Raw genomic sequence first — 27,665 nt, forward strand, 5'->3', positions numbered from 1 at the left:
CTTGGAGTACAGTCTGAAAATGGTATAGAAATTGAAGCCTTAAATTATCTGGGAGGTTATATAGCTCATAAGTGCAGAAATAAATTTCCTTCCTTAGGATTCCCAGAAACTGAAGGCCTAAACAACGACTGGATCTCCAAAGTGAAGAGGAAAGTGTTGTTTAGGCCCAGTCCTCAATTTGTCAGTAATTGAAAGGCAATGGAATAACTTTTTAAATTTTTCATTGAAACCAGGCGTTGATGGGCTTACGAAATTAGTTAATATTTTCAGGGAATTAAACATTGATGCTCCAGAGGACGTAACGAAATTCTTTATTAGGTGCAAAATACATTTTAGGATGAAGATGTTAAATGCTGAAAGGAAGTCAGAAATTCTTAAAAAAGGTGTAAACAAAATTAAAAAATATTCTTCAGTAATTTTTGGTAAATAAAAGAACAATACGCTAATTCAATAAAAGTAGAAAGTTTTTTATTCACCCTCTATTACGATCTCGACTCTCGAGATCGACAGGTTCTTAAAAATAATAAGCAATTGGGCTGTAATGACTGATGACAGGTGACAAACAAAGGAGGGAGGAGCATAACAAAATCAAAAAGTTACTTAAAATTAATTTATTTACAAGAGTTAAATACATTATGTACAGCGAGTCAAGGTTCTGGGTGGCAAAAACGCAAAAAAATTACAAACTAACAATAATAATTAATATTTAAAACCAGTAAGAAACAATAAAATCCACCTTTCAATAACAAAGCCATGAAAAATCACAATCTAAATAATAAAAAAAAATAATCACAAAATAGGCTGTATAAGGGCAATAACAATCTAAATATAATAAATAGAAATAGGCAGCGTAATACATAACTAAAATTGACACTGAAGCAGCATAATGATACAAAGAGCAAAACGGGGACACTTCCTCAAACAATTAAGACAACAGTCCAATGCCGGACGATCAAGATAGAGCCGATACGACAACCATCTCGTCCTTGGAGACAATATGGACATCCTCCTCGAATGCTGGACGATCAAGACAGAGTTGATACAACAACCATCTCGTCCTCAAATGCAGTATGGAAGTCCTCCTCGACCACTTGACGATACCACGTCACTGCTGCTCTGCCCAGTTGACGGTCCGCACTCGACACGTCGTCCTCTTGACGACGAAAACACGCCATTGTTGCTTCTCAGTGAGGACGCTCTCGACACGTCGTCCTCTCGACGACGAAAACAAGATAATGCTGACTGCCGACCTCCAACTCGAAGTTATACTCCAAACGACGACTTCAACCAAATAACCAGGTATCCAGTACCTGACGCTGCCTCATGCTGGTCCACAGATAATTATACCTGACTGCCTCAGACTGACTGACTGACTGGTTGTTCTGCCCTCCAGAACCTGACTGACGAAGTTTGACGCCATCCACCAGACGTCAACTCGCCAGCAATTAAAAAACAAAAACAAAGGAGGCAACAATCCACCAAGGGGAACAATTGGATAAACGATTGTTCCTAACACCCTCGTTACTTTCGTTATTTGTATTCCAACAAGATTATATTCTGTATGGTAAGGTCTTAGATATCTTGATTATAATGTGTTTTAAGTGATATATATATATATATATATATATATATATATATATATAGATATATAGAGAGAGAGAGAGAGAGTAGAGAGAGAGAGAGAAGGGAGAGAAGAGAGCGAGAGAGAGAGGAGACCGAGAGAGGAGAGAGACGAGAGAGAGAGAGAGAGAGAGAGAGAGAGTAAATTCCTGTATGGAAATTGTGAACACCAGTATAGCAACAAATTACTACTGTCAAAACATACGTAATCATAAGTGCACTGCCCAGTCGACGCGCACCTGTGACGTCACAGTGCGGGAACCGAGCGACCGACGATCGCATCTTATGTTATTCCATCTTGGTTAGAACTTGGGGCGAGCGTAAAAACACGAATAAAAGACTTTAAATATCATAAATATGAACAGAAGACATAAACATTAAAAAGAAGCAGAAACTATTCCGATCGACGACTGTCTGGGGAAGGCGTCATTTTGACCAAAAATGTTATACATACAAGGTGTCCATAAAGTCCCAGTCCCATTGCTTGCAATGGTACTGGGACTTTATGGACACCCTGTATATATAATGACTAGACCCATTTTACTAATACAGTATATATAGTGCTCAACGAGTCTCTTAATTATCTATAATTAATGTCTCTACCCGTCAGTCACGATAGGTTTGTGTTAGAAAGCCCGGTATAAAACAAAAAAATAGAAAAATAATTTGATTTGGGTAAGTATAGTGTTCATTTGTTCAAGTACTGGTTTCTTAATTATCTATACCATTAATGTCTCAGGCTGGCACGATAGGCTATGTTAAAAAGCCTGGTATAAAGTAAAAAAAAAATAAAAGAAAAATAATTTGTTTGGTAAATCTGCTCCTACGTAACAGTTTCAGATGTTCCTTTAGCGTCCTTGGGTGGTCATGGTCATGTGATCAGTGTTCTGTAAAAAGAGTAATAATGCCGACGCTGTGACGTCTCCGTGTTGCAGGTTTGGTGCCATTTTTGACGTAGGAATTTCGTGTGCAATACTTTAAATACAGTGCTCGGCATTTGTGATATTTAAAAGCAAGTGATAATGTTTGGAAACTATTTGAAAAGCAATAATAACTGAAATGAAGCAAGTGGAAAGACAGAGTTTGCCAGAAGGTACGTACCGAAGTGTTGAGTTTAGGGTAGCTACCTAAATCTAAAGGAGAGCTCCGTCTCTTGTTTGCATTAGAGTATATATTTTTCCAATGTATTTTTTATTGATTATGCTTAAACTGATCATTAATATTGGTGGCATCAAGCAATTACACCCCTGTTCCCATCTAACAATCTTGGGGAAACCCATTGGGAACCTGGGGGTTTTGGGTTTGGGGGGGGGTGGGGGGGGGGGGGGGGGCAGGAGAAAAGTGATTTCCAGGGCACTAGCTAACCAAACAAACCACCTAACCTAACCTAGAGCGCCGTACCTCTACCTAGGCCTAGCGAGGGGGGGGCTTCGCCCCCCCTGCGACCCCCCTCTTTAGGGCACTACCTTCCCTGCACACTTCATGACAATTCCGAAAAATTTGAGCAGCGATTAGGCTAACTGAGAGACTATACTCCAGCATATTTCACACGATAATCAAAATATATACAGGAAATAGCTTACCTTACAGTGGAGGATAGACTTCAGCAGCAGCTTTCACAAAGGCGTGAAACCTTCGTAAGGGGTCTTGAATGTGCAATTTGAAATATGCAACGGCTAAATATCCAACAAAATGTTTTTTACGCCGGCCATATTTTGGGACTAAATTCTTGACATCTCTCCACCGTCTCTCAAATGTGTTCACTCTTGATTAATCCGTGATTTTGGGCGAAAGTTACGAGCCTTTCTATTTGCCCATAATAATAGTTTGTGAAATCTCTATAATTCACGTAGCAATTTTCACACACTGTGGGGAAACTTTCCTGGGCAACTAAATCGGAGCTTGTACACGGTCCTGCTAATTCGGCCATGGCGCTAGTGCAAGTAACGCTTAACCCTTAAACGCCGGAGCGGTAAATAAAAAAATGACTCCCGTGTGCCGGAGGGGTTTGAGAGTGAGCGCGTAAGCGGAAAAAATATTTTTTTCAAAAAATCACAGCGCGCTTAGTTTTCAAGATTAAGAGTTCATTTTTGGCTCCTTTTTTTCTCATTGCTTGAAGTTTAGTATGCAATCATCAGAAATGAAAAAATTATCATTATCATATATAAAAAAATAATGCGATATATGATAGCGCAAAACGAAATTTCATATATATTGTATTCAAATCGCGCTGTGCGCAAAACGGTTGAAGGTAACAAGTTACTTTTTTTTTTCGTTGTAATGTACACTAAATTCAATCATTTGGTATATAACAAATTTTAAAACGATAAAGCAACACAGAGAAAATATTATCACAAAAATAATGCATGAATTCGTAACGTCGCTTACGTAAACACATATTTTTTTTCAAAAATTCACCATAAATCTAAATATTGTCCTAGAGACTTCTAATATGTTTCAGAATGAAGACAAATGATTGAATATTACTATACTGTAAGAATATTAGCTTACAAATGCAGTTTTCGACCATATATGACGAGCTAAAGTTGACCGAATGTCGAATTTTTTATATATATTTTTTTTATATGCAATTATTTCGGAAATAAGAAAAGCTACAACTTTCAAATATTTTTCGTTTTATTCTACATGAAATTGCGCATATTTTCATATATAAAACTCTATGAAATGCCTAATATGAAACGGAGCAAATATTCCGAGAATGGGACTTACGCATTTCGGAGATTTGTGGCGGAGAATCCGCGGCGCGAGGGAAGGAAAGTTTTTTTTTAAAGTTTTTTTTAAAAATTCACCATAAATTTAAATATTGTGCTAGAGACTTCAAATTTGTTTCACGATGAAGATAAATGACTGAATATTACTAGACTGTAAGAGTTTTATCTTACAATTGCGTTTTTCGACCATTTCGGTAGAGTCAAATTTGACCGAACGTGGTTTTTTTCTATTTATCGTGATTTATATGCAAATATTTCGAAAATGAGAATAGCTACAACCTTCAACTACTATTGTTGTATTATACATGAAATTGCGCACATTTTCATATATAAAAACGTTATGTAAACGGCTAATTTAAAATGGTGCAAACATTACCACAATCGCACGTATGATTTTTTCGGAAGAGTTACCGCACGGACGTAAAGAAAATGTTTTTTCATAAATTCACCATAAATCGAAATATTGTGCTAGAGACTTCCAATTTGTTGCAAAATGAAGGTAAATGCTTGAATATTACTAGAATATAAGCGTTATAGCTTACAATTGCGTTTTTCGACCATTTCGGTAGAGTCAAAATTGACCGAAGGTTGAAAATTTGTCACTTATCATTTTTTATATGAAAATATTTCAAAATTGATAAAAGCTACAACCATGGGTTGTTTTAGTTGTATTGTGCATGAAATTGCGCACATTTTCATATATAAAACTTTATGTAACGGCTAATTTAAAATGGTGCAAACATTACCACAATCGCATGTATGATTATTTTCGGAAGAGTTACCGCGCGGACGTAAGGAAAGTTTTTTCATAATTCACCATAATCGAAATATGTTGCTAGAGAACTTCCAATTAGTTGCAAAATTAAGTTAAATGATTGAATATTACTTAAATATAAGAGTTTTAGCTTACAATTGCGTTTTTCGACCATTTCGGTAGAGTCAAAGTTGACCGAAGGTTGAAATTTTGGCACTTATCGTTATTTATATGAAAATATCTTAAAACTGATAAAAGCTACAATCATGAGTATTTTTTGTTGTATTCTACATAAAAATGCGCACATTTTCATATATAATACTCTATGTAACGGCTAATTTAAAATGGTAAAAAAATTATGTCAAAGTGACGAAATAATTTCCGAGATGTGTCACAGATACTTTTTAGTGCGCAAGAAAGAAAGAAATTCGCGCCTGCGTAACGATTGTAAACAAACAACACCTTGATCCGTGAACTCCCAGCATCCCCCAAGGCGCTGATTCAAGAGTTTTCGGCTGGTAGGCCTAAAAGTATTTTTCCGCGAATTTTTAAAAAAAACTTTTGTATGTCGACGTAAAATACGTCCAGTCGGCGTTTAAGGGTTAATTAGAGAAAATAGGTTTATTTGCCGAAAAAATTAACGACTTGGTAACGTTAAATAATGTCATTGGCTGAAAACACTGTGCTTTCTTTTGTTTCAGAGAAAACTGAAACTTGCTTATTTACGATTGGATATAGTCTATAATGATGTCACTTTTTGGGTGGAGTGTTTTTCGTGACGTCATTCGGAAGGTGTGGTTTCCCCATGACAATTTGAGACTGCGCAGCACACAAACGAACAAACAGGAGCTCATTAACATAGATGATACGAAAGAGACAACAACATGAAGGACTGTTTTTTCTGTAGGTACGAATATTTAAGTTGTGTTTTCTACACCAATAGGACTTACCGCCACTAATTTCCTTCTTCCTTAGAACATACTTAGTATCTTCTTTCAAGGTATAAACACATTTATACTAAAAATCGGCCGGAGCTCTTATTAAGATTAGTCGTGAGCGAGTTACTATAGCTAGTACTAGCTATTTATCTGTTGTTCATTTTTCCCTTTAGACTTTTGCCGTTGTTTTTCCGTTCTCTTAAGCCTGTAGTAGCATATCCTCTAGGGAGGTACTGAAGCTTACCTGAAATGCCATGTTACTACCTAATTAGTAGGTGTAGGTACATAACGGCTAAAATGAATAGGTACTACTATACGCCTAGGTAGTAGGCTATTTGCATTCACGCCATTATTTTTCTAGTACGTCCTATAAATTGTTATGGTGATTTCCTAACAGCTGCAGTGTAGGTATAGCCTAAGCATTGGGATTAGTGTTCGTTCTGTTGTTTTCTGATAGTTAGCCTATTGTTGCAATTTTGATGAATTCGATCGTTATTAACCTTCAGAAGTGGGTGGCTAACTCATTACGGCTGCCTCCCCCTAGCTAGTTCGCAAATGTATTACTACCGTGGAAAATTGGGTTTTTGTTTGGGGAATACATTAACAGGTTAAATTTGGAGTAAAGTCCAACCCTAACATAGCGAAGGAAGCCAGATCCTACTTTACTGGTAGTGTGTTGGTGTTGGGAAGGTGGCTGTAGCTAATTGGAAAAAGAATCCAACTAAACTTAGGGTCAGGGCTTACTTGACTTTGGGAAACCCACTCACATAACCACACTTATGCATCATAATTTAGAAAGAAAATTATTTCCTTGTTAAAGTATCTTGGATTTTGTTGTCCGTTAGTTCATGCTCAGGAGAGTTACTAATTACCTATGATTGTAATGTTTAGGTGCCAACCAGAAGAAATTTATTTGGCTGTTCATTTCTCTTGTGTCGCTTAAATGTATTTTGGGAAAATCAGTATTTACCCAGGTTACATAGTCTAGCTACCTTCACAGAATTTTTTTCCTCCCACTAATTTACTTGGTCAGAAAGTGGACTGTTTTGGGAGGTAAAGCATTGTACAACCAGTGGGAATGCTATATTCAACGGGCATTTAAAAATTTGAACTGGATATTGGTACGGCAGCCGTATTCCTGATTGCGATAGATATTGGGATGGCTGTGAATTGCGCATGCGCGAACCCTTGTTTACCGCCTCTGGCATATCAGTGACAGCAAGAAAATGACGATCTAGCAACGTGAACCGTGTAATAATACACCAGTTTACGCTCTTCGGAGCTCTTTTCAGGACTGATTAGATTATTCGTGACCTACGGATATACAATTTCTGGAAGTTTGACTCTTCGTAGACGTCTATTGCTTTTTTCAGCTCGTTGAAACCTGAAAACATCTGTTTTTCGGCGAAAACTGATTACACGGTTCAGAGGAGATTTAAAGAAGATTTAAGTATGCAGATAGATTAGTTTAGTTTTATTTTTCATCTATATAGTCAAAATATAAGTGTTTAAGTATTGTGATTTTTTATATTTTGATTTTTTATATTTTGATTTTTTGTATTTTCATTTACTGTCAAAATGTTTTGGTGCTTTATTGATGACAGTATGGTGCTTCACTTTGACATTTTGCATTGAACATTTTCAGCGAAACAATTCAGTTTGACTCTTATTACTACTGTCGCTGATCTTCTAGTGTCGTACCTATAGCTCTTAGCAACAGTGTACGGCACTAGAAGATCAGTGACAGTAGTAATAATAGTCTAACTGAATTGTTTCGCTGAACATGCTCAATTCAAAATGTCAAAGTGAAGCACCATACTGTCATCAATAAAGCACCAAAACATTTTGACAGTAAATGAAAATATAAAAAATCACATGATTAGCAAACTGCTGTACCTACAGCAAGTCAATAGCGCAATACGGCACCATGACAGAATCTGACTTACCCCCTCTACACTGTTAATTGTACGGCAGGAAGTCTGAAATTGACGCATGCGCAATTCACTACCGTACCAATATCTATCGCAATCAGGGATATGGCTGCAGTACCAATATCCTGTGCCTTAAAAATTGTATTACTGTAAGTACAGATTCTGAATATTGAAGTTGGTAAATATTATACTTGATATCAGAGTTTCTGAACCACAAGGCATCTATTGTTAAAGTAAACATATTGGGTGGCATATTGGGTGGCAAAAACTGGTTGGTTGGTCCCCTTTATAGCATAAAAGGATACAGGTCATCCTTGGTTTGTGGCTTATTGATTGGCACCAGTGTATTTTGTAAAACGTCCTATGAGTGATCATAGTATGATATTTACTACATTTGTATATTTAATATTTGTGTTCTTAACAGTAGGTGGATACGTTGTGAAAGCAACATATTACTAGTTGCATTCCTTCCATAATTGTTAGAACTAACACTGGTTCCTATACTGGTACTGTATACTGATTCCCTGTAATACAACAAGTTCATTTAGAACAGAAATCTTGTACCAAACAACATGCAGTCCTTAGCCTAGGCTGTGCTGTACTCATGCCTAAATTAACTGTTATGCAGCACAGTTAGCCTGTCTTTATATGCATGACATAGGCAGAATTTAACTCAAGAATTGACATTTTCATAAACTTATGGAATAATTATCTCGCATCTTGGCCTACGGTTGGTGGTACAATTGCAACTTAAATACAAGCTCAACATGGTGCAACTTATGTAACAATACCCTAACCAGTCTTGGTAATTTGCTTTTACATCAAGGTAAAAATACAAACAAACCCTGTGTTGCTGTGTTATTCTCTTGGGGACAGTATCATAGTGCTTTTGGGTATCTGATAGGACCAGAGGCCCTTAACTGGCAGATTTAGAGTGACACTTTTGAGAGATCATACAGCATATTTGTGAATGCTGTGGTCTGAGTAGAGCTCACTCAAGTAGACAGAGTAATCCTCTTCCTGAGGCTTTTTGATTCTTGACTGAGGCTTTTTGATTCTTCAAAATATCTTTTAATAGTATAAGGCTAAGCCATTGTTGTATTATTGCACATTGTTATGAACACGCACAATCTTGATTACCAGAACATCATCTCTCAACAGTGCTTGTCATTTGGGCAATTTTTTTAACCACCTCCATTTTCCATATGCCTTCAGAATATTAAAACTGCAAAATCTGACCAATATGTGAAAAGGGTGTGTCTGGTTAAGAAGATATATTACTCTAGATAGTGTAATAGTTTGCGTAGGAAATATTGAGAAATCATATAAATCGCTTTCAATTAAAATTCTGTTAGTCTACACATGCGCGCGCGCGCACACGGGGGAAAAAGTAATATTTGCAAGACTATTTTTATTAATTAAATTCACAATGAATTTCCGGGTATGTAAATTGTGATAGCCAGTGACTTCAGATTGTCTGTTGATTAGAAGGGCAATGTAAATGTTCTTATAGCAAAGAAATAAAAAATTTCAAGGATTGTGCAACACTTGCTCGACATTGATACAGATATAGGTTTTGAGGTGCACCAGGTTTTTTGCAGTTACAGGAAGCCCAGTATTTTTTGTGAGATTTTCTTACATTGAACATTGGTTGCAGAACTTTAGACTTTTCCAATCTCAGTACCTTTGCCCATAGCTTAAGTTAATTATACGTAGTTTGATCCTGGATGGGTTATAGGATAGTTAAGGTTTGACAGCACTTCAAGAAAAATGTTGGTTTTTTTAAATTTTCCGGTATTTTGCTGCAAAACTGGGAGTTTTGAGAAGTCTTACATGGTCATTGAGTATTTTCAGTAAAAGTTTGCATAAATCTTGAACCTAGTTTGACATTTTTTAAATGTAGAATAATGGTGACTTGTTTACACCATTGTGGGAGGATTCTTGGGAGAATCATGAGTCAGGAAATAGGAAAATCATGATTTTTATAGGATTTTTCATAGATTCTTACCTTCATGTTTCCGTTTGGCAAGGCTTCTTGCGCTGCTCAGTTTGTGTACCTTGGTCTCGATTACTAGATTGAATTCCTTCGCAAATCGATTTTATAAAACTGATTACGGACAGCATTTCAAAGTTCAGACGAAAATATTGTATAATTCAGAGACTAAGTCTCCCAGTTTTGAAATGACTTGCTGTAAGTGATGGGAAAGGAAATGTGGAAGTGTTTACGAAAATAGTTTGGATAATACTGGAAGCCAACCGGCCTGTTGGTCTAGGGGTATGATTCTCGCTTAGGGTGCGAGAGGTCCCGGGTTCAAATCCCGGACAGGCCCTCTGTGAAATCCTTTTATTTATTGTGTGTGTGTGTTTTATATATATATAATATCTATATATATATATATATATATTATATAATATATATATATAATGTGATTGTGCGGCTTATTTTGTATCTTACAACCTGGCCAAGTCCAGTCGGTAACAGAGAGGTAATTTTTAGTCAAGGTTGAGGAGAGATGAGCTTAAATCCTTTTTTTTGGATTTCCTATAAAATTGCTTTCTTTATTTTGCTTCTCATTATTTTTATCCTTCGTAATCCTTTATTACTAGAGAGTAATGCATCAGATTTAATAACTTGCTCATGAATATATTTTATCCTGACCAAAGGAACTTCACGATTATCGATCAGTTTACTATGAAAACATCTTTAAATGACTTATGCGTTTACAAGGATAACTCAATAGTAAAGGTGACCTTGCGTGTAATGGTAGGTTACAAGAATCTTGGTCATTGGTATGAAAATATGCAGGAAGGAGAAATTGAAGAGTTACCCCAAGCCTCAATATGTAAACAGAAACTTAGGTTAAATCTTCATGGCCTGTTGGTCTAGGGGTATGATTCCTGCTTTGGGTGCAGGAGGTCCCGGGTTCAAATCCCGGACAGGCCCGTAGCTTTTTGTCTTCTCTGCGTAGGTTTCGTCTTTAGAAAACTATTTTATTTTGTATGGAAAACACTAGTGCTCATGGTTGCTTACAGGTTAATAGTAGTTGCAATTACAGCCTTTTTTAAGGAGAGAGAGAGAGAGAGAGAGAGAGAGAGAGAGAGAGAGAGAGAGAGAGAGAGAGAGAGAGAGAGAGAGAGAGAGAGAGAGAGAGAGAGAGAGAGTGAGTCAGGTGCAGTAGCAATAGTGGCAGTCAGCATCTCAAGTTGGGTATAGCAGTGGTGGGAATGATAGTAACAGCATCGGGAGTCTTCATATAACACTATTTTAACCAGTACGTATCATACTGTAACGTCTCCTGACTGGGGCAGTTTATGTACGGTTGATTGGTTTCTCCTCTTATTGGGGTGGCACACTCCAGTTCCTTGCTACTTCTGATATTTACAAATCTAATTTATTTCCATTCCAGTTACTGTTCTTTGATGTGCCCTTCTCCATAATCAGCGTGTGCAAATATCTCTGTAATAAGGCTGTAGTTTAGTGTGAAATATTGAAATTAGTAAAGAATTGTGTTGTCAAGTGTGGTGCACATAAAACCTATAATAAACACGATTACCCTTGCAGATATAACTTTTATGTATACTCGATAGACGAAAGAGATCTGTTTAGTAGGCAGTTGCTAAAATGATGTATTCTTTATTAATGATGTACGTATTCTTTAATTAGGTTATTTTAATCCTGGAAGACTTTAGTTTGAGTAGATATATAGTTGATTTATATCAAACACAATTTATAGTGAAGGAAATGAATGTATTGATAAAATAGATTTATTTTAGAAATTTTAAACTTTTTTGTAGAGTCATGAATGCGTAAGTAATAGCCGTTACTTATTTTGTACGATTTTTTTTATATAAAGTTTGCATGATGTTTAAGAAAGTTTATATATATATTTTTTTAAATCTGTTGAATGTATTATATTACCACAACATAGGAATTATTTTAGTTGAAGTCTGTTTAATATAGTTATTATTACTACAATGCAGGAATTAGTTAAGTTCAAAACCGTTGAATGTTATTAATATTACAACAGTAGGATAGGAATTAAAGTGCAAATCTGTTTAATGTAGTTAGGAGTACCGTAATACAGGAATTAGTTAAATAACGCAGTTGGAAAGTTGAAAAATGTGAATGTAGTTAGTAGTACCGCAATCCAGGAATTAGTAGTTATTAAATACTGCAATCCAGGAATTAGTAGTTATTAAATACGGCAATGCAGGAGTTAGTAGTTATTAGATACGGCAGTGCAGGAATTAGTAGTTATTAAATACGGCAGTGCAGGAATTAGTAGTTATTAAATACGGCAGTGCAGGAATTAGTAGTTATTAAATACGGCAGTGCAGGAATTAGTAGTTATTAAATACGGCAGTGCAGGAATTAGTAGTTATTAAATACGGCAGTGCAGGAATTAGTAGTTATTAAATACGGCAGTGCAGGAATTAGTAGTTATTAAATACTGCTGTGCAGGAATTAGTAGTTATTAAATACTGCTGTGCAGGAATTAGTAGTTATTAGATACGGCAGTGCAGGAATTAGTAATTATTAAATACTGCAGTGCAGGAATTAGTAGTTATTAAATACTGCAGTGCAGGAATTATTATTATATCGCAATGCAGGAATTAGTAAGTTAAGTTGGTGAATATATATTTAAGAAAAATTTTTGAATGTATACTTAAAATACTTTTAAAATACTTTTGTATGAATCTTTTGAATGTATGATTTACACTAAGTTTGGTATTACGGCCGTGAGTATTAAATTCTCTGAAAGAATGAAGGAAAATTCTGTTGAATTGGAAAAAAAATTCATTCCCCTTGCCGTGACCAGGATTCGAACCTGGGTTATTGCGGCCACAACGCAATGTACTAACCACTATACGATCACGGCTATCGAGAACATGGGGAAGCGAAGCGTTTATTTCAGATTTCCCAGTCTTGTGTTTTTCATGGAATAGGAAAATTATGGTATGAAAATACCGTTTGGTTTCAGTTGGCTTTATTTTGAACAATCCTCTGGACAATATTATGGAGGAACAATTAACGCTATATCTTTTTCTCCAAAATCGTATTGTCGGTCTTTTTACGTCACTTTTCATTTGAGGCGGTGATGTTTAATTCAAATGGTCGCTTTTGCAACTCTTAATTTGGTTTCAGTGTGGCTCGTTAACTGCTGTAGTTTTGAATTTTTATTTTGGTCTCAGGTTGTGTCTTGTTTGCTTGAAGTCAGTAAGCATCAAAGTCGGTTAATTAGCCGAGGTCATTGACTCACAACGCTGATATTAATACAATAACTCGAAGAGCAGTTTTGCTGCCAATATTTATTCCTACTCAAATACTAAGCTGTTTTGAAATGTTGAAAGTGGAATTTTGAATCCTTGGTATTAAAATTACCTTGGAGATGACGAAGTATTGGGCATACTTGAAAAAAAATTGACAACCATGCTAAAAAGAATCTGCAATCATTACATTCGCCTGCTTAATTAAGACATTGAAGAGACTAATAGTGACAGGAAAGGGTAACTTCATTTTATGGGGAGTATGGAAGATTTATTGTGTGAAGTGTTGATAATTTGTTGTCTAAAGTTCCCATACCCATCTTTTGACAAAACGGTGGGGTGGGCAATAGAGCATTATCATCTTTGCACAGCCACTGAGCTGGTATTGCCGTCCCAAATGGAAAAACAGGGTTCCCCATCATTTAGAGTAAAGTTGCACATAAGCCACAATCTGGTCTAGGGCCTTACAGTCTTGACACAATGCCAGGCTGTGCAGGAAGTTTAGTGTCGTTGGTTCTTTGCTCACATACATAATTAGGAGGTGGGAAGACCATTGTCATTCATGTTCTATGTACAATACTTCCCACCTAAAGAGGCAAGTGCCCTTATGTAGAACGAAGGTTGGTATTCTCGCAGGAACATCTTGAAATTTAGGTAATTTTGATTATTTTCATAGATAAACAAACCACAAGTCAAGTCTTAATAATCCCATTCTTAACCAATCTGACACTTGTCTGTATTGCCCAACCAACCTCAGAATTTGTCTGTATTGTCGACAGAAAAGGAGATTCCTTAAAGTTGGGTTAATGGTAGCACATTGACCCTTTCACTCAGTAACCACAATTTAATTTACCTTGATACCAAGCTTGAGTTATCGGAGCAGCTTTTGCCGTGGCTTTTGTTCATATAAAAGACTTGGTTTATTTTGGAAAATGGTATTCAATTTGTATTTTCATTATAGCGATGGAACGTTTTTGCTAGCCTCATTTCGATTGATTGTACCAGTGGGAGACTGTTGGTCACTTATACATAATCTTATTGAGCAAACGTTTACTGGAATGGATTTTTTGGTATCTGGTATGGCACTGGTTGACACAACTGGCAAGAAATCGATCACTAACAGCCACCAGGTCTGGTCTGGTCTGGTCTTACCCTCCCAGCTGACTTTCTTTAACTACCCTCTCCGTTTTAACGCTTTGATAATCATTATGCTCATCAATTTTAAGTGTTTGTAATCATGAGTCTCGTGACTCATTCCTGATGCTGAGTCTAGCCTTCCACTTCTCAAGATTTCTTAATGTAAGAGCAGATTCAAGTAAAGAGTTAATTTATTTCATCTCAGATCTCTGCTCTCATGGCTTTTTCCCGTTTTGGTTGGCAGTGATGTTGGAGACATTACTTGTCATGTTCTATGAAGATGTCTCAAATGTTATCAACTTTCATTCCAGGTGCTCACGCCTCTCAGCTGTCTTCACTGATAGAGGCTAGAGGAAGTCTTTGAAACATCATCTGGTGTTCTTAGGTCATATGTAAGTATTATTAGTCAGTCAGTCAATGAAACTAGTATTATTGGAATATTTGTTTTGTGGTTTGTGCGGTTGGGTCAGTCCATTGTTAGTTTTTATTTCTCTCCAACATTTCCCAAATATCTGTTTCCCTCATAACTCGGCTTAGCGTTCTTTAAAGCCTAGTCAACAGTGTTCCCCGTGATATTGTACATCCTGGCCGCTTGAGTGATTATAGTGGAGTTTCTTTTTCTTGGGGTTTCTCTCTAATAAATTAGGCAGTTTCTTATGGCATTCCATTAGAATCGAGGCTTATGTACAGAAGAGACATGGCTCTTACGGTGGGAAACACTTAAAACATTTATAAATTTTTTTTTATAATTATCCATGGAACCTCGGAAGTGGTTTGAATGAACTTTGCATTTTTCACATGTACCACAGAGAGACACACACACACACACACACACACACACACACACACACACACAGAGGGACGTTCATAGGACCAAATAAAATGCACGTTTTATTTTCCAATATTTTACTATTAACAAGAGAATCACACATTTACAACATAAACAAGGGCAAAAAGGCCTTTTAGTTTTCTCTTTTCTCAGCAGTACCACAATTTAGTACTACCGGGTATGGAGTATATGTCAGTACAGTCACACTTGTCAAGGGTTTCTGTTGACATTTTGGAATTTTCTCAGACCATCGTGGCTGATAATTGGCAGATCCTACGTGTAAAACCTACTTGATTAAACAAAACTTATTTGCTACATGTACACGAATGCACCCTCAAGTAGAAAAATGGTAATTTTGTCAAGTTTAATTCTTGGACCCAATCGTTAAATTTGTATACATGTACTTTAAACGTAATTTAAAATGTAGGATTCCGTGAAATGCACTTATAAAACCAGCATTAATTGTTAAAAATATAACATTTTGTTTATCAATGACCGTTACTAAGCCAATTAATTGGTTGAGATACCATTAAAATGAGCATAGCTTCCCAAGTAAATTGGCTCGAGAATATTAAAAAAAAAATTGTGCCCACTGCAGATGAAACAAATGGATTCCAATTTAGGCCAGATGCGTTTTGCATGTTATAAATCCAGAGTAACAAACATCAGTAAAAGAACGTGTGGCACCGTAAAGGAGTGTGACAGGGACTTTCGGGGAAACATTCCCAACAATTCTTCGCGTTGCGCTGATTTACAGAGTCAAGATTGTATTTTCCTGTGACAAAAGCTATCAGTAAAGTAAGTAGTTATTTTTTTCCCGTTAGTCATAGAAACGAAGCATTGTGATGCTCCTGTAACGAAAGTATAGAGTCGACGAGTACTACGTAGTGTTGCAGATTCCGTCGGTCATCAAACTTAGCGCTGTATTTTCCCGTAGCGAAAAAAATGTGAATTTTTACCAGTTTCGTGGCATTCAGTCTTAAGATACCTATATGTTTTCCAGCGTCGTATAATGAGTCGCAATATACGTAAGTAATAATTTTCAGTTACAAAAATTAGTCATACAGTATACACATTAAAAATTAGTCATACAGTAGACAGACATTACTCGCAACAATTTATTATGCAAGAAAACTGAAATAGACAAGTGCGGGACTAAATCTGGCACAATTGGTTTTCTGTTTTAGCATCCAAGAAAACTGACATGTAATTTCAAACAAACTCAGCCGTATTAGAACCAAATTTTTGTCATGATTGTATGGACAAAGACTCCTCTACGTTAATTTATGGACAATTTGTCTTGTAAACTTAGCATTGATCACAAGTCACTCAAACATTGGTCGTAACTTCGTAAGTACAGTAATACTCAAGTAACCAAAGCACTTATCATGAGTAAGTACACAACAATTTTTTGAGGCATTATTTAACATGGCCGTGAAATGTCATTCGCAGTCACCGCTAAAGTTACTCAAATTTTAGGTCAAGACGTAAAGTTGAAAATCAGGTCGTATTTGGCAGATAAAGGAAAATGAGGAGAGAGGAAAGTGAAGCTAATGAACATCATTCATGATATAAACTCAGGGACCTAAGTTTCATAGTCTGTCTTGAAATATCCATTAACATTTTAATCACACGAAGCTTACATATGTAATTAGATAAATGAAATGTACTTTTAAGATTGTTATACTACAGTACATGCTTTGGAAAATATTTTTTGTCTTAGGTTTGCTCATTTATTGTTGGTAGATTTTTTTCGTGTAATATTAATCTACCTATTAGAAACCACTTTGGTTGGATTTACTCGACGAATTTCCCAATTTAAGTGAATATTTCCCTATTTAGGAATGCCTGTAGCTGGTCATTTTGCGGGATTTTTTTTTTTTTTTTTTTTTTTTTTTTTTTTTTTTTTTTTTATATAAAATTTGGAAAATTTGTTTTATGGCATATTTATTTAGGAATAAATTAGGGTTTTTTTCCCATTTGCTCAAAAGCTTTGGGTAAATTTGTGTATCATACCTTTCTGAATTTTCCATTAGCTTATGAAGTACACCCAACTGAACTAGATGTTGATGTTTCAGTAGCATTACAGTGAATATATTGCACCTAACAGTTTAGTAAACAGTGGTATTCTTAAGATTCTGCTTTCTCGAAATCTTTCTTCAAGTGTGCCACAGTGCGTCCGTTATGCCAAATTTCGGCTCCTTTGTACGGCAGAAGTATAAGGACGGGGTAGCACATTATGGAGCTATCTCTGATTAATCAACACATCGTAAGGTTGGCAGTTTTTCTATGCCTCTTCATATTGGAAACTGGTAGTGCTAATTTTCTTATGACGAATAAATTTGGTTTCGAACAGAAATAATAATCATAAGAGGCGGGAATAAAAAATAATGGCAGATTAGGCCATCATGAATGTATTTGTATTGTATGAACTTTTTTTAAAACAGTGGCTGTCGAGAAAATATACCGAGTTTCGGATGTCTCTTGATTGTCTCGTCTTGAAGGCCTAGAAAACGATAATTATCAGAAAAGGTGGCAGAGTATTGTCACCTAAAATTTTTTACCATTTTTTCTACCGAAACATTGCGGATCCAAATAATACTTTTCAGTAGTTCGTAATAAAAGCAACACTGTTTCCATATCACGTAGAAAGGTCGGTTTGAAATGTCAAAGGTTACAACAACGTTGTTCAGGTAATTGTCTATTAATTCACTATTATTCTCATTTGCGTGTGTATTCCTGCACAATTACTTTCTAATTTGAGTGTCTTCTGCGCCATTCCTAAAATGTCATTCTTAAATTGGAATTTAAAGAGCATTTGATTTCGTGTTTTAAGAGGAAATTTTAAGCATGGAAGCAGACGAACCCCAGCCCTATACAAAGGGATTGAACAGCTGTTTAATCCGAGATTTACGTCGGTTAGTGACAGAAAATGTTGGTTTCTCAATATATGGTGTCCATTACTAAAAAAAAAGAATGATGGCTTACAGTATTCGCATCACTTGCATGATACTTTTATTGCTGGCTACTGAGTACCAATAAAAGAAGCATGCCGTATTTGTAGTTAACTGGAAAGGCCTAAATATTTTAATTAACTCACGGAACAGTTTATCTCTAAGCCTATTTTGTTTTAAACTTGTATCCAATTCCAAGCTTGAGGGGAAATAGTACCACATATAATATTACATAGAATATTCTCATCTTGTTTACTAAGTACCACATACAATATTACATAGAATATTCTCATCTTGTTTACTAATTGCAGCCTTGTTAGTTTAGTCAAAACTGAATTACATTGTTTAGTAATTTTTGTTTGTTCAGTTGCTGAAATGAAAGTTTGTCAAGTGGTAAAGAAAAAAGTTGTAGGTATGATTTAGTTGGATATTAGGAGACATAATTACACGCCATGCACGGTACACTGCCACTTAGATATGTACAGATCAGTATGTTCAACTCCATTTGTTTCTTAGTAACAAAGCGTTCAATGCCCACATATTCTGTTTAAATGTCGACTGAGTGCTAGTTCCTTTGAATGCTAGGACGGGATGTCTTATCATGGGTTTTTAAAATCTTAAACGTCATAGCGACACTTTGGTCTTGTGCAGCAGCACATTTGTCTCGAAGAGTTGAACCCTAAATGCAGCACAGTACAATATCTCATAGTTATGAGGCAGGTTGCAACATCATTGAAGATAGCTTTCATGAAATACCAAAATAATGCACTTGCTCTTCTAGGAGTAGCAGCATTGCCAAATAAACCTATTTTTTGGGCATCTTTTACCATTTTTCATCTTAATAATAAACGAAGTAGCCAATAATATATTGCGATAATCCTATACACTGATCTCGCATTGTAGATTATTTCACTGTAACCAACATAGAGAAAATATGTACTTGTTTGAAGAGTTTAAAGAGGAGTAAAGCTTTTGATCTTACGCTCAATAGTAAAAGTTGAATTTCCGGACTGACACTTAATCATTCTCCTCAAATATGGTACTGAAAGGTTACTTCGTTTCAGGGACTGACGTTAGGGAGTTATTGATTTCAATGCTGTTTTTTTTACTAATTTTTGGAAGCCATTTAACTTCTCCGTTTGTATTTCCTTGTGGTAAAGTATCTAATGATTGTCCAATTTTCCTTAAACAGAGAAATATACTAATTGGTTATGTCAGTTATTGAAAATTAAGTCCAATACAACTTTGAAACATCCTGGAAGGATGCTTAGCAATTGCAAGAAACTTTGTCTCTAAAAAGAAAAAAAAAAAAAATCCAGTGATCCGTGATCTGTTCCTAAAACAGCACCATCGATGTGGTGGCCAAAATTCTCACCTGTCGAAGGTAAGAGGAAGAAGATATCGAAGCCCTCTCAGAGTACAATACTCGCGATTGTTTCCCTTAAGTCTAAAAGAATTTTTTTTTTAAAGTCTCGTGATGAGGAAAATTGTGGAGAGGAAGTGCATGTCGCCAAGGGCATCATGGAAACGTACCTAGGAGCGCAAGGACAAGTGATAAATGGAGATTATATGAGTTATATTGACAAAAAGGGAATTAATGCAGTGAACGTTCACTTCGTACATTAATGCTTGCGGTAATTACTTGACTAACTTCAGCATTTGATTTCCTGTACCACAGCAACAACGTACACATACATGCCTTACAATAAAATGCTGAAAGATTAATTTTTCTTGTTCGTTGTGTTATGTCAATGGATAATCAATGTTTTAGGTAGTAGTACGCATTCTTAATAATTTATAGTCGCGGTTAGGTGGAAGTGCACCAATATTTGATTTTCAGTCATACCCTGAATGGACGATCTGGATTGTCAACAATTCTCAGTTTTCAAAAATGCCCTTGTGGCAATCGCTTCCTCCCGGAAGGACGAGAGTCCTCAGATTGTGTAGTGCAGACACGTCTATATTAACAGAAAAAAATTACATTTATCAAAATACTTTTTCATCTAAAAGACTTATGATATGACGCATCTTTTAAACAGTTGAAGCACACATCTATCAAATGGATAACAAAATACATTGTTATATGATTCTCTTCTTTGATGGACGTCTTCATCGTTTAACGAGACAGTTAGAAATGAGTTTGGTTTCTTGAGAATAGAACGTTGACATTGGCCAGCTTTATATTTATATAAAGATTCAAGAAGAGGAATGCGGAGACAGAGCATCTCGTAAATGTCCTTTTTTTTGGAGGAGGGGGAGAGGGAGGAAAGGGGAGACCCTTACCTGCCCTACCCGGGATACAAGGGCGACTCCCACGAAACGAGTTGGACAATATGGAGAGAGCAGATGTACTTATAAGTCGTAAAAGTGGCTCATTTTCAAGCCGACCAAAGCATATACTTCAGACATTAGTCTAGCCAACATGACCTCGACGACTAAGGGAAATTCGGTCCATGTCAAACGCTTTCGCAAGAACTTGACATTGGTAGAAACTTCAGCACCACTGTGGCAGTCATGCAATACTCGTTCTAAATGAATTTTAATAGCCACAAAGGAAAAGACTTCCTTATATTTTTTTTTAAACTTATTCCACTTGAAAGCCTCGAATTCGACAATGGGAAATAGCTTTCGAGTTCAAGAATGGGAAATAAACAAAGCTTTCCTTTGCTGCGGTGTGGGATTCGAACCCCACACGCTTGAAATATTTGTATTTAAGTTAGAAATTCTGGCCAATCTGTGGCTCAACTAATATCCTTGTTGGTTTTCTGTTTTCTCTCGTTCAGTGATTCAGTCCAATTACGGGACGAAGGAGCCAACCGAACCACACGGCCCAAGACTGTTCTGTCAGAAGTACATGCTTTCTTCACATACAAACATTACTGGGAAATCAGAATTACAACAAACTCTCACGACTGTTGTAAAGAAGTGAAGCAGTTTCTATATATACATGAATACCAATGGTTATACATCTCATGTAAATTGTAACACCTAAGATGCGAGTATAACATGGTTAACTTAATACATGCCTCATTGTTGGTCATAAAAATAAATTGGTTTAAAGCTACTCGATGCATTACGGGACAGTCACGATTCAACCACAAGCAGTTGCCTAAATATTCTATGGTATAAAAAATACAAGCATTGTCAATTATACAGTCTGCTTCTCATGATACAAATATACAAACTAGGTCTAATGTCAGTCACCTACGAATGAGCAAATTAGGAAAATTGGTAAGTAGGCGGGCGGGGAGGGGTATGGGATGTGTCGTCATGACATTTCATGGTCTTTCTTGGAGAGGAGTCACGGCCTCCAGTCACTCTGGAGGGGAATCGGTTTCAGTTTTCCCAGCAAGTAAGTTTTCAGCTCTCGAACAGTTATTAAATGATGGCACAGTTAGAAAAACCCTTAAAAACTTAATGAATTTGGACTCGTATTGACGATTTTCAATAGCCACTATAGCAGCAGGTTTTTCGTTAGCCGCCAAATTTAGTTCCATCTAAGAAGTCATTAGTTGGAATTGTCTTGTTAGAGATAAATGAACGCAAGGCATAACCTTCAGAATAAAAGTATTAGGCAATATTATGTCTCACATCAAGCCATTTGTAATTTATGTAAATATGGAATAAACCGAGTAGGCAGTTCCAGATTATGACAGTTCCTGTAAAAATACTAATTTCCCAACCTCATTTCTCAGAAAAAATCCAATGATTGGTACGTGGGAAGTGGCCATATAACCATTACTTTTGATAGTGGTAATTTCCCCTAACCAACATTTTTCAACATTACACCTAAAGCTACAGCTAGTTGGTTAACACCTTAATGGTTTCTCGTTGAAGTCCTCTTGTATCTGGCATCAGGAACCCAACTGGGTAAACTACTTGAACTACATTCTGCGTTGTGGCTGAATGCGAGTGTCCATTGTATACTGCACCTCTTATTTACACTAAGACACATCCAAATGAAGCTTTAGTATAGTCATATCAAATACATAATTGTCATCGTGGTAAATGTACAAGAGCCTGAAACTATATGCGTAGTCTGTGACAGTTATAAACCTGATTGGGTTTATAGCGTGACCTTAAAAAGTTTTCTTGCAAGACAAAAATTGATCTACCTTGGGTTGCACTGTTCTTTGAGGTTTTATTGGTTCATCAATCTTGAACCGCCGTAATTCTTCATGTAACCAATACTACACCATAACTGCATTGTTCCAGTGATGCATTGTAATTGTATCATTTAACCGCAGGTTTTGTTCGTGAAAGGATAACGACATAGAACTGTCTTCTCTGTAGGAACAACGTCACCTTGAGGAATCCAAATTTGAAGCAGACTACAGTACAGGTATGTTTGATTTCGTGGTGTAATTTCTACGCACATACGAAAAATTGTGATGAAATAATCGGCTGAGATCCAACGAATGATAGCCGAAATGAACACGCATTTTGGGCAATTTCCAATGAGGCAAGTGAGAATATTACTTCATCATAGCGGACATTTGACTAAAACGGCTCGGTTCTCAATATTTTAACTGAAGTAACATAATTTATATCTGTCACAGGCGTCATATAGCCAGGTGGAAAGGAGGAATCGGTCCTTTCTTGCAAAGGTATCGACTGCAGACATTAATTGCACAGGCGAAGGGTTGTTTTCATTACTGAATAGTCAAAAGAAATTTACACCATGATGCTCTCCTGGATTTGTGGAGTATATACTAATATATATGAAAAGTTTTATATCAGAGCAGATTACAAGAAGAAAAATATCTTCTGTACAAATAATTTTTTTTCAAAAGTTCGAGTTGACTGAAACAACAGTAGTTCAGTCGAATCCTTAGAAATATGTACAATTCTTTTGTTTTGATAAGTAGGATTATATAAATCATTCGTCTCCTATATAATAATACTGCTATTTGAGAAAATATCATACTCTATTATCCAACACTAAATACCACAAATAAAGCCGTCTTGATTACCTTTCCTACCTACGTAATATATTCATCATAAACTTTTAACATTATCTAAAACTTAACGTTCGAAATAACGAACCATAAGCATGATTCAGTCTTCAACTACTGCTAAATAACATTACGGAAAAATGAATCGCTTCTAAAAATTTCATTTGAGACTTTGGCCTCTTAAAAGAGCGGTCGGCCACGGTTATAGCGCTCATTGTAAAATACTTTTGTGGCGTAAGAACCCCCCTGTACCGTTCATGAGAATTCTTCCTTTTTAGTATATTATTTGGACTCAAATATTTTTTCGGTGGATTTTGTAACCGATATTGTTTCTCTGGGATCTAAATATTTCCTTGATAAACTAAATTTATCATCTACGGAACCCAGGCTACATTCTTGTAGTACTCTTTAAATATTTCTTGAAAAGAATAGGTTACTTTTCCTCCCTTGAAACCCAGAACACTCGGAAGATCCATATTATCTCAGATTCTAAATATTTTTTTTTTATAAGAACCTTCAATGAAAAAGCTGAAAGTAGGAGGACTCAATCTTAAGTTTTGAGTTTTTTTTTTTTTTTTTTTTTCATACTCCCCAAAAATGTGTAAATTTTCTTTTTTAAACTTGCGTGCGCCAATGTTGACAAGTTTCGCCATCTTGTGTGTGGTCCAGTTCAAGTAGGTTTCAGATCCTTAATATGTTAAAATTAGTTGTAAATTTTATTTTTTTCTATTACGACCATGCCATACTTATCATAACTGTAGTGGGAAATCTTAATATTTGGATGTGTGCCTTAATTTCTTTTAGTTACAAGTGATATTATATTTAACGCCACCTTTGCTCATTATTGCCATAAGTCACTGTATACCACTGGATAATTCCGTTTAACTAACTACATTTTCATTTATCCTAGTGTATATTTTTTCCTTGTCCCCGTGTATTATCTACGTAAAATAATTTGCTAATAATGCTGTAACTATATCACCTGACTTAGTCCATTGATTTGATTTTCTGTATTTTTCTATTACGTGAACATTACAACCACTTGTCAACTGTCAAATGGGGTTCTTGCTTAGCAAATCCAGTTTATCAGCGTAAAATCTATGATTTGCACACGGCACACACAAGGTCTCAATTTGCCCCCATTATTTCCTGGCACGCAATTAAAGTACGAATTGCAACGCAATGGAGGATATGTTTTACGTATAGAGGAAAAGTGGTGAATAGTCTGTATTCAAAATTTAAAAAATTGTCATTTGTAATAGTGTTAATAATTATGGTAGTAACTAATAATAACCTGCCTGTTGATTTTGCGGCAATTCTTTATCGCTTCACAGTTAATTTTATTGAGATCATCGTTTATGACGCCCTATTTTCATTTTTTCTAATGACCTATATAGCTCAATATAAAAGGAAATATCTTTCGCTGGCGTAAATTGCTGAGGATTTAATAATACTCGAAGAGTTATAACTTTAAAGGTAATGAAGGGATTATAACTTTGAGTATAATTAAGGTATTGTAAACTGAAATTGTTTATATTATTCTGTATCTACTAATGGTAGCATTTTCGATCAGTGAAAATATCTTGAGATAAGGAAAGAGCGCCTTCGGTCTCGCTTCAGTATTTTGTTGATTAGCTAAATGTCATCTTTTCTGTAGTCAAGAGAATCTTCCCTTATTTTATTGCGAAGAAAATAAAACTGATATAAAATTGTAGATATCAAAGAATATTACAATTTATACTCGTATGTTAATTTAATTGTAAATGTTGCTTTAACTGTAGCAAGTTGAAACTTCCATATTAGACGATTACAGATAGGTCTTAGCAGTAGCGCCATTACTTTCCCTATACTTGTTATTCTTTCTCTTTGGTCTCCTCTCACCGAGGTGCCAGCTTCTGTAACATAATGTCGCCTTAATATCACGCCACCTTCGGTAGAGCAAATCCCTCGGCAAAACCCGTGAGAGTCTAGGAATGTGATCAAGTGATCCCGTTAGACGTATGGTCTCGTCAGAATTATTTATTTATTACACCGTCTGTAGCTGTAGTGTTTTATGTTTTAGATGAATTTCTTTAGTAAAGAGAGAGAGAGAGAGAGAGAGAGGAGAGAGAGAGAGAGAGAGAGAGAGAGGAGAGAGAGAGAATTTTAACGAAACAAAATGCGTACATATGCACACCTATTCACAGCAGGCAGGCATTGAACCTTCGGACATAGTTTTTATTTATGCGGCTTTAATGAGAAAAATATTTGTAACTGTTATAATGACCATATTTTAATAATCACTTTCTTTTCTGAGGACACAATAGAATTATAATTGCCACCAATTTAACATTGAATATTCCTTTCTTGCACCGACAGAGAAAATATATGTCAATAGTTTCATCAACGCACAGCTTGAACCGAAGTGAAGTTTTTCTTCATCTTGAACACTTTCCAAAAGTAATTGGGTTCTCTTGAATCCACGTTCAGTTAATTTATATATATGTACACAACTTGCAAGATAACGCTGCACTATCTAAAAAAAATTGAGTCCAGTAAAATGCATCGTATATTTTGCAGAAATGATAAATGATTATCAATAATAATAACTATCAATAATGATAAATTTAAGTATATATTTTATATATATATTTCTTTGATTCAGATCAGTGTTTCCATAATGGATGGAGGATCTTCCATAACATGGACCGACACCTCCGGCCCTCCCGCACCTTCCTTGCAACCAACGACGGCCTTGTTCGCGCTCCCTCTGACGGCACCACCACCGCCTCCTCCCTCGTGCCCTTCCCTGTAGGACTCGTCGTCGGCCGTGTCATTTTCCCCAGTCCTTCCTTGCGAAGAGGGCCCCGAAAACCGCCTCTACATGTTCCTGTTCATATCCTGCGGATGATTGACGGGGACCAACAGAGAAGAACTTGGGGCCTCATGTCAGAAATTCGTGTCCAGGATTGTCAGTGAATTCGCGATGTTTTCATCCTGCAATGAAACCAATAATGAGGATACAACTCGCAGGGAACTGTGCTTGACACAGGCTACACTACTGCAAGGTAAAACAAAGTAAAAATTTCTGTATAGTTTTTTAAGGCATATGCATATGGTTGAAACAATTTAAAGTAAGAGCAGGAATATTACAGAATGATGTCGTAAATATAACCAAGGCAAGTAGTATATGAAAGAAATATATGTGTACAAGATCTTATGTTGGGATCATTAGGTTAGAGGGGATTACTTACATATGCCCACTGATTCACAGCAGGCAAGCATTGAACCCATACAGTATTTATTCATGGCTTAAATTAGGAAAATATTTGTAAGTTGTAATTACCTATTTGCAAATAGATGGAGATGAACAAGATTATTCTACACTGAAACAACAAGAAAGCAACTCAAGACAGTGGGTAAGGAGGCAGTAGTTGACCTGGAACATTGAAGATCAAGCAGAAAGTAAAAGCCCATTTAGCAGCAAGAGTGCAAATGAAAGGGTACAAGCCAAGCAGCATCATTAGTGTCTCGCAGATGAAAGAGCCAACCAGCAGTACTGAAATCAAGCAAAGTGTAAATCGGCGGGCAAGAACAAACTAGCATCATTAGAGTGAAACACCTCAAGAGATAAAAGCATGGGGCAAGAAGCAACTTTCAGCTTGAGATCTAACCACCAGCATGACAGGCAAGCGGCTGGCAGAAGATGATAAACAGTATGAGAGCTAAAGCGAGGGCAGTAGCTAATCAGCAATGTGAGTGTTAGGGAGAGGACAAGAGCAGCATCACAAGACAGCAGAGAGTTGGCAAGAGTCAACCAACAATATAAATCTCGCACACCTTGAAGAGCCAACCAACTACATGAGCCCATGCATTGGGCAAGAGCCAATCATCAGCTTGAGAGCTAAGCACATGGCAAATGTTGATCACCAACAGGCGAACCTGGGAGGGTAAGAGCCAATCAGCAGCATAAATACTAGGGAGAAGCAGCAACAGTGTAGCAACCTAGAACCATCAAGTAGCGTGAGATCAGTAAACCATCTACAATCACAACATAATGCAGAGGTTGAGAACCAAGTCTGAGACCTGTGGAGCTGACAATATCCAAACAGCAGCATTGAACTGAGAAGAGGAGAGTTATCTGGAAGAGCAAGGAAGGGACAAAATTCAACATCCAAATCCAAGTGGGCACCACTAAACTAACTGGCAGGCAAAAAAGCTACCAAATAGCTTGTATAAAAAACCTGGATCTGAAGAAAAATGAAAGATGAGAACCATATTATATAGTATGAGAGCAGATGGGGAGGATGAAAGGAGACCAACAGCAACATGAGGTGTCGAGAGGGGGGGGGGGGGGGGGGGGGGGGGGGGATGAGACAAGAACTGTGAAAATAATGAGGGAAATGAGAATGAGAATGAGAGAAGAGGATAAGACCCAACCAGTAGTGTGAATATTGAAGGTATGAAGACCCACTATTACAGCAAGGTAGCCACAGACCAAGCTGAGATAATGCTAGGCCAAGCAGACCAATGATCGGCATTAGTACACAAAAAATGTTAGAAAATAA

At 36.4% G+C, this 27,665-nt stretch overlaps 1 protein-coding gene, 1 long non-coding RNA gene and 3 other non-coding genes across 8 annotated transcripts in view; 3 read left to right on the top strand and 2 right to left on the bottom strand.

Moving 5' to 3' along the window:
* The first annotated feature begins 2,469 nt into the window (after positions 1-2,469).
* On the top strand, positions 2,470-27,452 carry LOC135225849 (uncharacterized). 2 transcript variants are annotated; one of them, XR_010317099.1, is made up of 5 exons: positions 2,470-2,713; positions 14,692-14,772; positions 22,411-22,505; positions 25,763-26,165; positions 26,458-27,452. It is a non-coding gene; the product is annotated as an uncharacterized LOC135225849 (long non-coding RNA). The 2 variants fall into 2 exon arrangements; XR_010317098.1 differs by lacking the exon at positions 14,692-14,772 and having other exon boundaries at positions 2,472-2,713.
* On the top strand, positions 10,234-10,305 carry Trnap-agg (transfer RNA proline (anticodon AGG)). The gene has a single exon. It is a non-coding gene; the product is annotated as a tRNA-Pro (tRNA).
* On the top strand, positions 10,848-10,919 carry Trnap-ugg (transfer RNA proline (anticodon UGG)). The gene has a single exon. It is a non-coding gene; the product is annotated as a tRNA-Pro (tRNA).
* On the bottom strand, positions 12,784-12,855 carry Trnah-gug (transfer RNA histidin (anticodon GUG)). Its single transcript has one exon. It is a non-coding gene; the product is annotated as a tRNA-His (tRNA).
* Positions 25,955-27,665, bottom strand: part of LOC135225848 (Kv channel-interacting protein 4-like) — a 790,651-nt gene continuing 788,940 nt past the window's right edge. For all 3 annotated transcript variants that reach the window (XM_064265390.1, XM_064265392.1, XM_064265391.1), the window contains exon 8: positions 25,955-26,094. In XM_064265390.1, coding sequence (XP_064121460.1) covers positions 26,047-26,094 — 48 coding nt within the window. In that variant the 3' untranslated portion in view covers positions 25,955-26,046. The remainder of the gene's footprint in view (positions 26,095-27,665) is intronic.

Source organism: Macrobrachium nipponense, chromosome 13 (assembly GCF_015104395.2).
Source record: "Macrobrachium nipponense isolate FS-2020 chromosome 13, ASM1510439v2, whole genome shotgun sequence".
Taxonomy (NCBI): domain Eukaryota; kingdom Metazoa; phylum Arthropoda; class Malacostraca; order Decapoda; family Palaemonidae; genus Macrobrachium; species Macrobrachium nipponense.